Source organism: Amaranthus tricolor, chromosome 2, assembly GCF_026212465.1.
Source record: "Amaranthus tricolor cultivar Red isolate AtriRed21 chromosome 2, ASM2621246v1, whole genome shotgun sequence".
Classification (NCBI taxonomy): Eukaryota; Viridiplantae; Streptophyta; class Magnoliopsida; order Caryophyllales; family Amaranthaceae; genus Amaranthus; species Amaranthus tricolor.
The window spans coordinates 35,595,107-35,614,152 of NC_080048.1; the positions used below are offsets into that span (position 1 = coordinate 35,595,107).

A 19,046-nucleotide genomic window follows, 5' to 3' on the forward strand; every position below is an offset into this window, starting at 1 on the left:
AATATAATATTTCAAGAAACCAACTTAATTAAAAGCCTATGCCGCTGGTTGTATCATGTATACCAATATCATTTGTATATAGGCCCTTATACTCGTTAACCTGTCGAAAGTAAATGATCTCCGATGTGGGGGGACATTTACTTCAATCACCATCTTATCTTAACTCTATGGAACACCTGAATATAAAAAGTAACAAAAATGATTGTTTCACGTACTTTTTACTGTAAGAATATTCCACGGCGTTCAATATCAATAAAACCCTCAAATGTCAGCTTAAACCGTCGCCTTCAAACACCATCATGGGTAGGTGTAGAAAAATACGTACTTATCAAAAACGAATCTCATACCAGATGAACTGTTGTTAAAGGATATGGTTTTGCACATCCAATCATATCAAAAATCTCGATCATAACAACTTTTATGAATGAGATATATTTTTTATGATGTTTATAGCATTCTCCCGAATTAAAACCCACTAATTTAGAAGCACTACTAAAACATCCACACCGTATATCTATTTTTTACGATCATTTTTGTATTTTTCCATCAATTCAACCACACGGGTGATCGACTCAGTTGTTAACTCCGAACTGAGGGGTACTGCCTTAATCACTTTGGTCTTCGACTCATTGTTACAAATCTGTACTGGTTGCCCTAATTCTAATGATTTGGGGGACGTAGGAACATTTTTAGGTACACTATTTTCCGTAGAACTTGTAGGTGTACTATTGACCATTTCAGTGTCTTTAACTTCATCCGAATTTTTCTCATCTCTTATAACACATGAACTTGGACTAGGGTTGACTTCAGATCCACTTTTCATGTTCTCAATAAATGAATATGGTTGTATGTACGTGTAATCCCCATTTGGTAATGATGTGCAAAACTTATAAATAAGTCCTTCCGTAGGTGAGATCTTCGGACACAACAATAGGTTTCCTTGTGTAGGAACATATAAAATGGGAAAATTACTAATTATGGTATTACTACCTATATTACTATTTTCAAAGTTGCTAGCAATGTTGTTTGAATTGCTATTTGTGGGTAGAACTATCAAATCGGTTGGTCCGACTGAATTTGTATGTGGATTTGAACTCATAATTTGGATTGTTGAGGTTTCATTTTTTGATGAGTTATTAAAAATTGACGCTTCTGGAAAAGATTTAGATAATAGGGAAGTATCTAATTTTGGATGATTTGGCTGTTGTGCATAACTTGAATCGATAAACTCTTTTTGCACCTGATAATACAATGTAAAATGATTCAGTGTGATATTATATTTTAAAATTCCAAAAAATTATTAAAGAATATCATAACAAATTATTATATTTTAAATGAAGAGGAATTTACCGTTACAATTCTATGCAACTCGGACAATTGTATGGTAAAAATTTGTTGTTGGCTGTAAAAAATATCATAACAAATAAACATTAAAATGAATTTGTGCAATAATGAAACTACTGAAAATATGCAACACATGTAAATGAAAAATATGTGGGTAATTATAGTTAATGATGTCAAATATACAAGTAGTTATGTGTTGGGATGGTAGTTAAGGGTATGACACCCTATGAAGCTTGGCTAAAGAGAAGAAGGAAAATCTAGAAAAACTTGAGGAGTTGGAGAAAAATGCATCTTCATTAGACACTACAACAAATTTTACTTTTAGTGACATTGAAAAAAAATATAATTAACTTATATTTTTAGTGTAATAATTTTTAGTTTTTTATCTTGAATTCCACAATAAAGTGATTTAATGGCATTTGTTTGACCTTTAATGACATTTTATTTGACCTTCAGTGACATATGTAATTGTCACTATATTTTATAGCGACATTTATGAGAAATGTCACTAGATTTATTATGTTGTTAAAGGGTTTAATAAATGCTAATAAATATACTTTATATACCATTAGAAATTTAAAATATATTTTGTTGCAGCAGTGAGGTACAATATATGTTGTAGTGAGATACTTACAGTATATGTGGGTAGTTATAGTTAATGATATTAAATATATTGGAAGTTTTGTGTAGAGATAGTTGTTAAGGGTATGACACCCTATGAAGATTGGTACAAGAGAAAGTCAAGAGTGGTGCACCACAAGTTTTCAGGTGCATCTCAAAGGAAAATCAGTAAAAGCTTGATGAGAAAGGAGAAAATTGAGCCTTCATTAGGTACAACTACGAAACCAAAAAAGGTCTTCTTAATGAGCCTTTATTAGGTATAGTTACGAAACCAAAAAAGGTCATCTTTACATACCCAAATCAAAACAGTTGATCATCTAACCTGAATGGATATGGAAGGAAAAAGAAATTGAATTGCGTGAAGGAGATACTCTTCCAATTGAACGAGATACAAAAGACAATGTAATCCAACCAACAAGCCCATGATCTACTCAAAGCTCCATGCCTTAAGAGTCCTTCACCTCAAAATCAACCACAAGAAGTCCACTAAATTTTTAAAATGTTTACATTTACATCTAATCCAATTAAATATGCACAATTAAATCTGACACCAGACCAATAGCATTTAAAATTTCATATTCTCAAACTCTCAACATATAAAATAATAAGGAGTAGCATCAATCCTAGACCTTTCATCAAACATTTTGTGTACGCAACTCAAAACCCATATTAACACAACAAATTAATTATCAAGACCAAATTCAAAAATTTAATCTAATACAAAGATCTAGTCCTCATTTCCAACAACATTAACATGCAATCACAATTTACTCCTAAACATTAATTTTAAAAATCGGTCTTAATTTAGTTTTAGGTCGTTTAGTATGTGTTTTTAAATCTAAAAACATAAATAAATACAGCTTTTTCTTCTTACTATTTGTTTTGACTTTAGGATATAAATTTACGTTACTTTATGTACCCTCTATTCTTACCTCACTGATATATGCGGTAACATATTTGCTACTTGTTACGTACTTTCTCAAAAGAGGAGAGCAAATTGAAAAAATCATTGCACTTGTTGTGGTATCATCTTCCTTCCTTTGTCTCTCTCTTCTCCTCCTTCCCTCTTATTAACTATGATGCATAATGTTACGTTTTTTTAATACATTTACCCCTCTTTATACCAAACAACTAATAATAACAATAATCCTTATTATTTTCCTTTCTCCTTATTTAAGAGTTTTCTTTCCATTCTCTTTCCACTCTTTATACCAATTAAGCCCTTAATGTATTTAATTTTGGTCACCAATCGGTTACAACAAATAGCTAATTTAGGTACAATGATGCGATTAGATAAAAAATACTAATTAATTTTTAGATCAAGTGCATTTTGGTTTCGGTTTGAGTTTTAAAAAGCTTAAAATAAAACATATCATCATAATACTCGACCCTTTATATCCCTTTATAAAAATATAATTGTAATCCCTACAGGAATAAAAGACGACATACTATAATAAAACATAAATAACTATATATTCTATTGATTCAAAAGAATGGTCTTTTCTACTAGGACATATCTTACAAATAGTCTCCCCACTCTTAGTCCCAAAAATGTATCTCCATTTTTGACATTATTCAATATTTCATCAAATTACTCCAAATTACATTCCTTTGATTGATTATTCCATGGTTTAGGCCTTACAACATCTACAAGCTACAACCTAAATCTACTCCATGTATATTTGTTGGTTATTATCCCTCTCAAAGGGCATATCATCAATGTCACCATCACAAAATCATGATATCAATGCATGAATTCCACATTCTATATCCACTATTGTGACATTATCTTTATTCTAAAGGATATTTCATACCCTTCTAGGTCATTATGTATGTTGATATGTATGTTGATGACATTATCATTATCGATCCCCATCCCCAAACAACTTGAAGAATTCATTGCCACTTTAGCATCTTGTTTCTCTCTCAAGGCCTTAATCCACTAGCTTTTTTTCTTGGCCTGCGGTTGAAATTATTCCTCACTCTCATAGGCTATTTATATATCAATGTAATGATATCTTAAATTATGCCTGTCAAATAGATTTGTTTGGATGGGTTGGGTTTAGGTTCGGGTCAAAAACCTTTTGACCTAAACTTAATCCATTTAGTTAATTCAGTCGAAAATTATAATTCTGACTCAACCTGCAACAGAGAAGGTCGACCTGATTTTGACTCACTTAACTCGTTTAGAATTTTTATTTTCTTTTTCAAGTTTTTAACATTAACTATATCTAATTTTTTAGGCCTTAAATTTTAAGTTTTTGTTTTTAATTGTTTTATGTAATAATAATAATAATAATAATGATAATAATAATAATAATAATAATAATAATAATAATAATAATAATAATAATAATAATAATAATAATAATAGGCTATGCGCGCAATAAACCAGTGATCAAACTCAGACTTCTTACATTGCATTTAGACTCTCATCTGCTGCAGTATTATCCCAGAGCCTCTTATTATTCCTTAAAATTTGAGGTGTTTAAAATAGACCAAAAATATATCGATTTTGGTACTGAACTCGACTCAACCCAACTTCAAAATGAATTTGAAATAATGTAAAAATTAATGTGGACGCAAGACTCAATTTTAAACTGATCCGAAACACCTGACCCAAAATTTATCCGAAGACCCGAATGAATACATATACTTAAAATAATGCAGTAGTCTTTTGAACTGAGTTGCTGTATTATGCTGATGTGCCTTCGGTACAGGTTCTTCTGTGTCTACTACTACGTCTTACTGCTGCTTATTCATTGCAATCAATTGGTTATTTGGTTGGCAATTTTTTTGGTCTTTTAGTGGTTAATAGGCCTAAATTTTGATGCGCAGCTGTTTTGTTTCCTGTTTTGGCTCTTTTTTGCTACATTGGTGTCTCTCCTCTTCAATGCACATGAAAAGTGAGGTGGGAAAATTTTTTTTGAAAGATGAACCTCATTTTCATACTGATGTAATTAAGTTAGATAGATTTCCAATTTTTGATTGTATAATCCTTTTTGGTGAATGAAAAATCTTTAATTCCCAAAAACACAACGACAACAACAATAATGATAATACGATCTAAGGCCACCGTATCTCCAACTATTTTATTGGTTTTATGGTAAAGATACTTATGCAGATGTAAATGGAGGCTCACCCTTTGTTGGCACGGGAGTTTTCTCATGGGCCCCTAGTGCTTCTTTAGCCAACGCTACTGAAAGAAAGAAGAAGAAATACACTGCTAAGTGTGAGGAAAATGACTACAAATTCATCCCCTTTTCTTTCTTCATTTTCGGAGAGTTAGGAGAAGATGTGCTTGACCTATTATTAAGGATTACGTCGTTTTCTTTGAGTAACTCAAGTAGCACAAGTCTAGGGCATACATTTTCACATACTAGCTTTTGTATTCTAAAGTGTGTGGGTACTAAGCTTATTGTTTGACTTCCTACCAGCTTCTTGTAAAGTTTCCTTATATAATAATAATAAATAATAATAATGGGTTGATCTGGTTTGATCTGATTTGAACTAGTCTAGTTCGGTCTGGTTTGGTTGATCTTGTTTAGTCTGATCTAGTCTGAACTTTCAAATATAATTTGATTTAGTTTGATCTGATCTGATTTGATTTGATTTCAATAAAAATGAGTGATAAATACAAAAAATAAGTTGAAGAGAACATGTTTTTAAAGTATTTAGTACTTGAAAATAAGTGGGTTGTTGAGATTTTGTGACTTGAACTAAGTCAAGAACATAGGACGAAACAAGAGGAGTTGTCAAAAAAGTTTCTATCACTAACATACTATAATATCGGTCGAGATTAAATATGAGAAAAGAAAGTAACTTTGGGCGAGATTGAGTCCCAGAAGAAATTGATAATCTCGTTTGAGACTGTTGGCCAATTCAGTTGAGATTAGAGTTCGTAGAATGCAATAACTTTGGGTGAAATTTAGCCTCGGATTAGACTCAAAGCGGCTTCGAGCGAGATTGATAATTTCTGCTGAGATTACATAATCTCAGTCGAAATTATGCACAACTGCACGTTTCCACTTCAAATTTCGGTCATTAGGATATTTGATCAGTTTTCTTCAAACATATTTTTTTTTTTGTATTATGAGGGTTAAGGGTTAAGGATTGACAGCCACAAATTGAGAGAATTGGTGAGCAGGAAAATTACACTATATCATCTTTTTTCTGTAAAATTATTTTTACTGGCGGACGTAGTTATCACATTGATAATGAAAGATATTAAATTCTTAGTGTGCTTTCTTATTCTACATTTCTTTATTCTTTTTTGATTGTTTTGGCTAATTGCTTTTGTTGTAGGCATAACATGGGTAATTATAGTTAGTGGTATTAAAAAAAGGCAATTGATATTTAATACTCTAGGGTCTATATAAATATAACAAACTCTCTTTATCATCAATTATTTTAATTTTTTTAGAAAATCTAACATGGAATTTGGAAACAAATAATATTTTATGTAATTATATATTTTAAATTTTTTAGAAACAATAAAAAATACAAATAATAAATATTGTAAAGATTTTATATTTCCAAAAAAAATAGTGAAAAATATTATATTAAAAATTCATTAAATTCTTTCTTCTATTAAGTAATGTATATATGATTCTCCCTAAATAAATGCTGTACTAAAATTACTACTCTTAAGTAATTAGTAATCTCAATTTTTATGTATTTATTTTGTGTTAATTTCGAGTTATTATCATATACTTATCAAAAAATTAATTTAAATTAAAAAAATGTAAGGAAAATAAACTTACTTGATAATCGTTTTCCTTGCTTGAAAAAAAAATTGTTGGCCAATCATCTTCATAATAGCTTTGGGGGTTATAACTGCACATGATGAAGACGCTTTTGCTGAAGTATCTTTGCAATTTTCAATCTTATACTCAATATTCATTTGTTGAAGACTAGACTGCAGATTACCAATAATTCCATCATATTTCTCACTTGACTGACTTCTCATTATTAAAGGCATGTTTGGTATAAAGACCTTTGCTAATCTTTTATCACCCGAAGTATTGTCGCCGCATTCTTTGACCGCACTCTCTTTTATGGGTATAAACTGTCGTCGTTCTTCTCTCTCCAGACCCTGACCATAGTTTTCTATGAGCGGGATACACTGGGTATGATGATGATGATGAATATTGTCGCCGCATCCATCTCTCATTGAACCCTGATCATACATTTTATGATCAGGATATACTGGGTATGATGATGATGATTTATTCTTTTGTTTTGAGCTCATTTCAGTAGGCATGGGTGATTTTTGTCTATTTGTAGTTGTAGTTGTAGTTTGTGGTTCTAATGAGCTACTTGCACGAGCAATGCTGGCATAGGGCGGAAGTTTAAATTCATTAGGATCCTTTAGTTCATAAGGCGATTTTAAATTAGGATGGTAATCAAATGTTAGATTGGGTGATGGAGGTGGAGGTAGATTAAGATTTGGAATCATTGATCTTTTACTTGAATTCTCATTAGAAATAGATTCATTAGAAACAACCTACAAAACAATGATAGTTATTAGAAACAAATTCATGGAGAAATAATCAATGAAACAACATAAGTGTAGAAATCATGAAGCAACAATGATCGAGGATATGAGACAAATACTCATCCCTATATGTTTATTGAACCATTAAAAGAAATGTTATACTTTAACACACTCCTTCGCATGAGATCCTTTTGAGCCTTTTGCGAGCCTTTTAAGTTTTTGGTTAAGTTGATTATTTGACATGGTATCAGAAGCCAACTTGACAAAAGGTCATGAGTTTGAATCTCAACCACACCTCATTCAAGTGGAATATTTAGCATCAAGTATGAGGAAGGCATGTGGTGCATCTACATTTCTAGCCTAAAGAACTCTTGTATGAGGGGGCGTGTTAGAGTATATAACATATTTTGGGGCTTCAACCATCAGTTTAAACTTTTGGTTGAGTTAATTTTTTAACAAAAGTGTGAATGCAACATATGCCCTCATCATACCCAACGGTGAATATTTTACTTTAGGAGCGAAGCAAAGAGCTCTTATTTATAAATTATTTTGCAAAAATGAAACCCTCCAACAACCATTTAAAAATCATCACATAATTTTAATGTTATATAAATAAAATATTTATTCTAATCATATATTCAAAAAGCTTAAAAGTCAATTAGGGGTTTTTATTCTAATCATATTCGAATATTTATTCTAATCATATTCAAAAAGTTTAAAATGAAGAGTTAGAGGCTTACCATCAATAAAAGGGTTGATGATAGCCCCAAACCAACTATAGAGATAAGGGTTTCTGATATTGGTAACAAACTTATGTCCATTAGGTTTTAGCCATTGCATTTTTTAACTTTTTTTTTTTTTTGTAATTTTACCAAGTCAGGTTAAAAATAAACCATAATTTTAGAATAGTCACTTATAACACATCCAACATATAAAAAATGAAACAACCACACCATTTTTCATTTCAAAAATTTGTAATTTGACAAATTACCTGGCATAATGGAGATGATATACTTGGAGTGGAACCATAAACAGGTATATAAGGAGTTGGATCCTTAACCTTTGGCAATGGAACTGATAAATGATCATAGTAACCCTTCTTGTTTCGAGAAGGTGCCCTTGCCCCATCTTTTTCCAAATCTTTTATATGTAACCTTGGAAATAACGGCGGTTTTCCTTTTTCATCCGTATTTTTGTTTCCGCTCCCTTCTCCGTCCATTATAATCATGTTGCTTTCAATAATATATGAATTCTACTACAAGAAAAAAAATCAATAATTCACAAATTATTATTATAATATTCCCGAGTTGAGGGATTTTTTAGCTGCGCTTTCCGTATGAGTTGTCGTTTTCCTTCTAAATTCTGTTTATAGTTTTCTATAAACGGAATACAGTAAGGATGATGAAGATGATGATATGAATTATTATAATATAATAACCCCGTTTCACGTAGAATATTAACGCAAATTCTCCTATAAATATATTCCTTAATCATAAAAATGCATATTAAACTCGTAAGAATATTTTCATATATCCCCAATAATCATCAATTATGCAAAACCGAATTCAAATTTCCAAATTCAAAATAAATGACGCGAAAATTCAAATAAAATCTGCATATATGAAGAATAATAATTATTACTTATTGTTACCATCGACTTAGAGAGTTAAAAGTGAGATTTAGTTGATACTGAATAATTGAATAGAAGTGGTTAATATACTTGTTTTTTTCCTAATGATACGGAAAAATAATAGGAGAAACATATCTCAATTTTTATTTTTTTTAAAAAAGTAAGCTAATTATAAGATACCTAGATTTATTATTCTTATTATTTTATTTTTAGTACTACAAAATAGATAAAAAAATTCTTTTTACGGCACTGATTCCGATATTTAATTTTGATCACTTCAACAAACATTAAGGTTAATATCTTCTAAATTCTATAAAAGACGTTAGGGTTTTAAGATCGATCAGAAGTTAATCGGTACGTATAAAAATTAGGGTGAAAAATCGAAAATTATGTGATTATTTCAGGTAATTATCTAATGTAGGAACTAACATTTAAGGCTTACTTTTCTTTTTGTTATGTGTTTTTTTTTTTTTGTAAATTTAGTAACAATTTTCTAGGTTTGATGCTTAAAAATCTGTGGTTCTTATCATTTTTTTCTTACAATAACTAGGTAAGATATATTAATCTCAAAATCATCTAATATTCACCTGTATTTAACCTTATGAATAGTTGCATGAGTACAAATATATTACTAATTCATAATCCGAAACATATGCTGAAACTTGTATGATAATTAATATGAATTTAGCATGTTTGTTTTAAGTTAAGTTCGAACATGAATTTAAAAGTAATTTAAGAATATTATTTAAATTCTTAAGGATTTCTTAATTTTATTATATCTTTCTAAAATTACATAATAATAAAATATTTAAATATCTAACAACTATAATTAATTGTACTGTACAAATAATCAACTAACATAATTTTTATTTATGAGAAACTGGTCAATATCAAAAGTTATCTAACGCTTCTTCCATTAGCCTTGTTTCTAATTAAAATGAGTAATATACTTTTTATTTATAAGTTCTTAAAAAATAGTTATTAATTTATTATTGCGTATATTCTTTAAAGTTATTCCCATTTGTTCTTTTGAGTTTTTCTTTTTGTTATTCCTATAAACAATCTTCGATTTATATCGCAAATTTGGGAAAAAAAACATTGACCTTGTTTATTTTCATTTTAATATTTTAATAATGATTATGGTCCCATTTATATCTTCTACTAATTTTATTATAATATTTTTATATTGCTTGCAGTCTCCATATATCTTCTACTAACATCATTTTTATATATTTATATTGCTTATGGTCTTTCCCACTAACTTTATTAAAATAATTTTTTTATTAATTATGGTTTCTATATTTGTTTTTTTCACTAACTTTATTTTAATATTTTTTTGTGTTTATGATTTCTATTTTTCCTCCTTCAAAATTATTACTCCCTCCGACCATTCGTATCATTTTTCATTTTAGTTTATCCCAATTAATTTGCATCATTTCTATGTCCGGATAATGACCCACTACTTTTTTATAATCTCATGAATACATTTTAACTCTCTTTTAATTTTCTTCACATAATTCATTCTCTCCCTTCATTTATTATCACTTTCTTAAAAATACACAAATTCCTCTGTGATGCAATTTAAAGAAGATAGAGTTATATTTAATAAAATAAAATTATTTACTATTTAAAAATTTTAGTTTTTTTTAATTCTTGTGAATATTCCTTATGAAAATTTCTTTCAGGAACAGAGGGAGTATATAATTACTAGATCACTAACGTTTATTGTACTTTTAATTTCTTTATGATTTCTAATTTCTTATTTATTTTATAAAAATAAATTAATTATTTTAATATATTTTAATTTCAATTGATGTAAACTTTTCATTTAAATCATTTCAATTCATTTTTTTCAAGAATTAGATTGACTTTATTATAGTTGACTATTTTAATTAACTTTAGTTTTTTATAATATATAAAAATTACTAAAAAAGTAGTAAATAAATAAATAATTATGCATATGAGTGCTTGTGGATCATTAACGGTCCCAATTCCGATATGATTAAAAGAGTGGTGTCAATGATAGGACGTGGCTGTTAAAATAATGTAGAAAAATCTAAGATTTTAATTTAATATAAAAAATATTTAAATTAAAAAATTAAAAAAATAAAAATATCTAAGATAATATAATAGAAGTTTCTAGAAAAAGTAATTAAAAAATAATAATATCTAAGATATTTTAGAAATTTTTTGGCAATGAATAAGAATATTCATTCTACATATTCACTTATCTTTCTCTCAAAGTAAATTAATTCACTATTTTACCATCTAAATTTTTCTACAGTGACAACTAGATAAGTATAATCATGAATCAAAAAAAAATAAATAAATACATATAAATGTTTAAATCAAATAAATATTTTTTAAAATAAAAAAAATCAAGAATTATATAACATCCAAGTTTAAATAATTTTAAAAAAAAAGGAAATATAAATATAAAATAAATAAAAAAGAAATAGAAAAGTTCAAAATAACGAAGGAAATTGTTGTTATGATTGGCCGAGAAATCAGAGGAATTGGGGTTGTTTTATTCGAATGACATTAGGGGAATAATATACGAGTTCGAAGTTTGAATAAGGTGAATAGTAATAAGGGAAAGGGAAAACTGATTTTTAGGGCAAAATTTAAATAGAATTAAAATAACAACATACATAAGAATCATAATAAAGGAATTATTATTTTAATTATTCTTGGGTCCAATACCACTTCTCTAATTCCTTCTAGATTTGACCAAATTTGACCCAAGTAAATTTTATTTTACATTTCCCAACAAAAAAAAAGAAATAGAATTCTTAGCTCAAATGTTACAGGGTAATACTTGCCGGCCAAGATAAATGAACGGGTAATGACATTAAAAAATACCCACGGATATATCTGTCCGCCCGCTTATTTTAATATTAAATAACAACTAAAATTTCTATTTTTTTTTCTTAATAAGTGATCGGCATTTTTTGTTGATAGTTCATTGAAAATGTCTGCATACCTCAACTTTATTTTCTTACCTTTTTCCTATAAATCCACAAGGAAAATATTTAACTTTCTTATTCTCTTTATCTTGGGAATAATAAGAATTGAAGTTCACGATCAAAGAATATCAGGAATTACTACTTACTAATTACATTGAAAACAATTAGAAAATAAAAAATTGAATACTTGGGCATTAAAATGGGTACAAAATACAAATTACAAAAGGGGGAGTCTAGTTGTCTAGGAATGGTTCCTGTTTTCCTGATAGTCATTAATTACAAACTATGTATTTTAAGTATTTTAATACTTTTTATGTATTTTGAGTATTTTAGATAATGCTTTAATATTTTAATTGCGATTAAAATTTAATTTTACACTTTGTATTGTATTTTTAACAATATATTTGGTACTGCTTAACTGCGGGTCCCACCCGCTAAGAAATGGGCGGATAGCGACAAAATATTAGGTCTGCAATTGCGAGTGGAATTTTGAATATCTGAGCCTGCGGACAAATTTTAAAATATTACTTGGTCTGCTACCTGCCTTTGAACACCTCTAAGTCACTAGCTTGATTTTTAATTTTATAACTTATTAATTCTTTTATTCCATTATACTTGCAACTAATAGTTATATTTTATCCACACATCACCATCAATTGTAAGAATTTTATAATAAAGATAATATCTCATTAAATTATCATTAAAGAATTCCATTAGAATATCGTTTAACATAATTTTATACTATTAGCATTGATATTTCCCATAATTATTGATAATGTTATAATATTTAGTATCTTTTATTATTAATACATAGCATAATATTGATTCTCTTATTATTTTGATGTATCTTTTAAATTTATACTTCAGATTATATATATATATATATATATATATATATATATATATATATATATATATATATATATATATATATATATATATATATATATATATGATCAAATAAGAAGGATTTTAAAATGAGAAGAATGAGAAGGATTTTTATTTGATTTTATTTGGTTACTATATATACAAAAAAGGATACTATATTATAAATTAAGAACATTTTAAAAATTATTTCATAGTTACCTTTCTGTGTAACATAGTTACTTTTACAATTATGAGTTTTTGGCTCAATTGTGATCATAGATTTTTTTTATTTTAGTGAAATTAAGGGTGTAGAGTCCTTCTTACCCTTCTCACTTTCAACTCCTTCTTAATGGATCCCTCCCCTATATATACACCCTCAAGTTGTCTCTAAACAAATACTTTAGAATTCTTAAAAGTTAATATCATGGCCCTTAGTTCGACTTCAAAGCATATATTTCGTGGCCTCTTTTCCATTGGTTTATTCTTCTTCACTAATAAGTTTTTTTTTTCACTAGTAAGATTTTTATTAATACTTGTATGCTTCTTATTTACTTAAACTATGTTAAATAGTGACCGGGAATTAAAAAATTCTCAATATAAATATTAAAAATTAAAATATCCTAATAAATTTAATATATATTTTGCAAATATTTTGTTATCTTTTCTTAATATATTGATAGGCTAAAGTTATTTCATAGAAGTTATAATTGATGTTAATAATCTGAAATTGAAATAATTTCAATCTTTTTTATTCAAATTTAAAGAATACTTGGGTTTATGCTTTTTTTTTTCTTATATTCATGAATGATTTTATCGTACATCATTTTTAGTCATTTTGCAATCAAAATCAATTGTCAAATAACAAAGCTATATAAAACCAACCACTATAAAGATGCAATCTTAACCGTTGATTGTTATATTACTAAATTTAAGTCACTGATTTTTCTCATTAATTATAAACATAATTGGTAGTAAATAGCATGCGTAACTTCACATAAATAAGAAGTATATATAATTTATTGTGTTATTTTACTTTAGTTTATTATAATTAAAAATTCAAAATCTATAAATCTTTGGCCCATTGAAATTATGTGCAGTTATATGTAATTTAATTACCCACTTAATTTAGGCTCGCCTATAAAATATTTTTTTATCACTTTAAATTTTCTAGTAGAAAAAATATATTATAGAAAAATATTACTTTTAATAGCAAACTCAATGCTATTCACGAAGTGTTTAGTATACTATACAAATGCACTTGATTTTTACATCCACTCGGAGAAATTCAATGTGGCCAGCACTAGAATACATTTTTAGACGTGACTTTTTGATACACAGCCAGGATGTAGTATATATTTAAGTTACTATAATTAAAAAAAAAAACCTCTCCCACTTCTACCTTATTCCCTATAATGTCTAAAGTGATTATCTCAAAAAAAAAAAAAACATTTTTGTCACTAGTTATAGAGCCGGTCCTGAAATTTGAAAGTCTAAGGCAAAATACTAATTATAAGCGGGCACGGCTACTTAGGAGGAGCAAGGTAAGCAACTACTCAGGGCCCCAATTTTTAATGGGCCCACATATTTTAATCGTTAATACTTTAAAGAAAAATGAAATAGATAAGATAAATTATTAAAAAAACACGAAATAAGATAAAAATCAACTTATTTTGAAAAATAAGCGTCTAATTTTCAAACCTTAGGTTTGGTTCTGTTCGCTATTAGTAACTGCGAACAAGTGCTTAATTTTTCAAAAGGCAAAGAAGTTGTTTCAGTTAGTAACTGGGAACAGGGTTGTTGATTTTTTTGACCCTGTTCGCAGTTACTAACACCATCGAGCATAATGACCTGTTAGTGACTGCGAACAGGGTCCAAAAAGTCAACAGTCCTGTTTGCAGTTACTAACTGCGAATAACTTCTTTACCTTTTAAAAAAAATTAAGCTAATTACTAACATAACCAAACATTAGATTTGAAAATTAAATGTTTACTTTTAGAAATAAGTTGAATTTCATCTTATTTTGTGTTTTTTTTTAATAATTTACTATACCCTTGGGCCCCGGTCCCCATTCTACCAACCTCTTAAGTGCTTCTTTCCTTTTAAAATTCCTCTTCAAAATTGGATTATTTTTAATGTTTGATTGGGGATTTACATACTAGGAAAAACAATATGGCTTTACATTTCAGAAAAAAAAGTTATGCTGTAAGTTGTAGATAGTATTAGGGCTCATTCTAAAGCATCTTGCACAGGGCCTCTGAAATGTCCAAGACGACTCTGATTATAAGCCCTATATATTAACTATTAAAACATTTTACTAATATATTTGGATGAGCCTAAGGTACAAGCCCCTCATGCACCATTATAGGGCCGGCCCTAACTAGTTACTACGTATACATTAACTCAAAGGCTCAAAGATTAAGGGCTAGTTAGCTAAGTTAAGTACATTATAATTATTACCGCAAAATATAACTATAAAGCCAATGGGTTTTGCATGTATTCTTGAGGCTTTGCTCATGTTTTCAGCTACTATTGCTGCAATTTTCGTCTTTTACTATGCTGCATACGTTGATTTTGGCCAAATTTTACCCAATCCAGACCAATTTTACTCTTCTTCCTATCGGAATTCATTAAGAGAGGTAATTTCTTTTGCGATTCTTTTTTAGTTTTTTCAAACATTTCTCATATGTTCCATTACCTTTTTAGGAGATCATGCATAGCATAGATGCTAATCTATCACAGTAAAACAATCCTAGTCATCATGTTGTTTGTAGGATACAATTTACTCGAGTTTGCTATATATTAATTTCTGAATGTGATAAATTTTATATAAATAAATGTAGTAAATTTTATGGACTAGAATAAGTATTTCAACAATAGTTAATTTTACATAATAGGCTATGACACGTAAACTCAAAATTAAAGGTCGTATATTATTGTTTTAGTGTAATCGTTCAATCAATTTGAAGAAGCCTAAGGGGTTACTTGGTTTGAGATTGAATATTTAAGGAGATAAAAAAAAGTTAAATTAATGTAATAGCTAATTAGAGATGCAAATGAAGTTATTGAAATAATTGTGATAGAGGTAGAATGAGAGAAAATAAAAAAAGATGAATAAAAAAAGGATTGATTTCCCTTATTAAGAGGAAAAAAATTCCTCCGCCCTCCCCTAGGGTAAATTTGTACCCTAAAATAAGAGAACTAATTGCTATATTATCTATTTTTTAGTACCTTCTAATCAATTCTTTCACCTCTCTAACAATCAATTCCCTTTAATCATTTATCTAATTAACTTAGTTTTTCTAGTTTAATTTTTATTTACCCCATAAATATTTACTCTGACCCGTAATAGGCTATGATCTTTTTTCTGGTAGTAACGGGGCTAATTTAACATACTAACTTTTAAGGAGCTTGTGATCATTTTGGCTAAAATTTCGTTTTTAGGTCAAACTAGAACAATATGACATTTTCATCCTTTTACATATTTATCTACTAATTTAAAAAAATAATGATTATGAACCACTTAAGTTTATAGTAAATAACTAATACAAAAAAATAATTTTGAATAATTCCACCTATTTCTTGTTTACTGTGAATAATTCCTAATATTAATTATTTTTAATCTAAGCTTTATATATTATTTGCTGACAACACCTTTTTCCACACGTTGGGTACCTACTAGTCGTCACACTCACTTCTTCTTTTCCAATATGCTTCATCGTTGGTCTTACCCTACTCCTTTTTAGTAGTAGGTACCTATAATAGCCGATTAAAATGAGAAAAAGGGTGCTTTTAGCAAATAGTATACAAAGGTTGGATTATTTAGAAATGATCAATAGTAGAAATTATTTACAATAGATGGACAATAATCAACATTATTTTAAAATTATTTCAATAGGCAGGATATACCGGGTATGATGATTACTTTTATTTAAAAAATTTTTATTAAAAAGATTTGTGTAAGGTGTTGAATTTACTTATGTATAACATTTTCAAATATAACTAACTTGAATAACTAATTCATTAATTAATTTATAAGTTTTGGAATGATTGGCCTAAGTAGTAATGGAAAATAAAAAAATTTCAATTTTGGGGTTCACCAAAATTTACTTCCCAAACTAATGTTCATTAAGAAAAAAATTAATTAAATCTATTTAATTGTGGTTTGGGAAGTTCCAAACCTCTTTCTCTCCCAAGCAAAACTAAACCAAAATTACATATAATGGTTGTCATTGTAAATTAGGATGTAATTTTTAGATTTTCATCTCTATTTTTAATTGTTCTTTATTTAAATATAATGGTTGTCATTGTAAATTAGGGATTTGCATATTCACTGAATTTTTTTTACATTAAAAACTTACTTGATTTTCCATGATAGATCACAAGGATGATGCTAACAACAGATCACAAGGATACGCTATCTTTCACAAACATCTTTATTAATTTTGATTTTTGGACTTGATTAAGATTTTTTGTTATATGTAGAAGTTTTTTTTGGATATTCGACTCTTTCAGTAAGACTTGTGGAATTTTTCTAATTTGTTTAACGCATATATTTGCTTGACAAAACAACTTTATCCTCTTGTAGGTTTGGAATTACCAAACCAAAAAAAATGTAGCTTAGTAAAACTATTTTATTATATGAATACCATTTTGGAAATTAAATTTTAAAAAACACTAAAGTTGGAATTTTTTTATTTTTCAACCCCAATTAGGCAAATCATTCAAAATTTTATAATCAGACTAGATTTTCAAAATGATTTTTTTTTTCAAACTTTAAAAAATAAGTATGATTAAAGATAAAAATCAAAGTAAGCTTAAATATTTATGGGTAAAAAAAATACAATTTCAAAAAAAAGTTTAAAAAGTATAAGAATTTTAAAACTAAATATCGAACATTTAATTCATATTAAATTGCATATCCGAATTCCAAATTTTGGTTTTCTCGAATCAAAATCTAATTAAATTATTTTTATAATAGTTACAAGACACAATGATTTCCACTAGAATATTCTTAAAGATAATTACCTACTATTGACATTGATATTTACCATAATTATTAATAGGTATGATAATATTGATTTAGACCATAGCTTTAATTGTAGTATTTATTTTGTTCTAACCAAAAAATCATGAAATATTGATGATCAAGATGTTTAAAAAAACATATTAGAGCATAATCAAAATAGCTATAGTGAGATATTCTCAATTAATGATTTTTGTAATCCAATTATATAATTAGACATTGCTCAAATTGCCTTTAAGCAAAAATTTTAAAATTCATACAAGTTAAAATCATGGCCCCTAATTCAAAGCATATATTTCTTGGCGTCTTGCTCATTGGTTTATTTTTCTTCACTAGTAAGATTTTTATAATTAATAACTTTATGTTTGTTATTTTCTTAAACTATGTTAAATAATAACCAGGAATTAAAAAATTCTCTATGCCAATATTATAAATTAAAGATATTCTAAAAAAATGAATATATTTTGGAAGTATTTCTTATCTTTTCTAAATATATTAATAGAATAAAGTTCTTTTAGCTATTGGGCTAATTAAATATACACTTATTGTAATGAAACGGTCACTTATAATCCTAAAGAAATCACTTACATTTTTAAAATTTTTAAAGTGATAAATTTTATTTGTTTTAAATTGATCACTTATAACCTTAAAATGATATTTACAATGATAAAAGTGATCAATTAAACAAATAAGGTAATTATATAATTAACTCGTCTCATGATGAGACAGTGTCATAAAATATTGACTTATTAAAATTAGCCATGTATAAATATATTAATTTTAATTCGATCCAATTAATGTGACAGGTTTGCCTTTAACAGAAGGGTTGGGACCGTCACCTTGTGTTACTATTGGCTCATGTTCAAGCCCTCAGGCTTGCTATCAGCGATGTCAAAACAAAGGTTATACGCAAGGTGGTGCTTGTATTATGTCGGCATGTTGTTGTGCTAATAATAAGGGATTACAATCTTTAACTTAGTAAAAATGTAGTATTTTCTGATCTATATTTACATTGTGTTTCTTGTAATAATTAGTGGTTCAATCCAATACAAAAAATTATTATGAATTGAACAAGTTATTTGATCTTGCTCTTGTTTG

The 19,046-nt window shown here is 27.8% G+C and overlaps 1 protein-coding gene across 1 annotated transcript; it reads right to left on the minus strand.

Moving 5' to 3' along the window:
• Positions 1–514: 514 nt before the first annotated feature.
• LOC130805761 (uncharacterized) lies at positions 515–8,681 on the minus strand. Its single transcript, XM_057670547.1, has 5 exons — positions 8,454–8,681; positions 7,144–7,471; positions 6,729–7,074; positions 1,351–1,402; positions 515–1,240 (listed from the first exon to the last, which is right to left on the minus strand). The coding sequence occupies exons 1-5, from the start codon at positions 8,679–8,681 to the stop codon at positions 515–517; spliced, it is 1,680 nt and encodes a 559-aa protein (XP_057526530.1).
• Between the last annotated feature and the right edge of the window lie 10,365 nt (positions 8,682–19,046).

Coding starts and splice junctions, on each gene's coding strand:
- LOC130805761 (XM_057670547.1), bottom strand. CDS start 8,681: ATGGACGGAGAAGGGAGCGGAAACAAAAATACGGATGAAAAAGGAAAA. Junction 7,472..8,453: donor TATCATCTCCATTATGCCAG/GTAATTTGTCAA, acceptor ATTGTTTTGTAG/GTTGTTTCTAATGAATCTAT. Junction 7,075..7,143: donor TCATAAAATGTATGATCAGG/GTTCAATGAGAG, acceptor TCCCGCTCATAG/AAAACTATGGTCAGGGTCTG.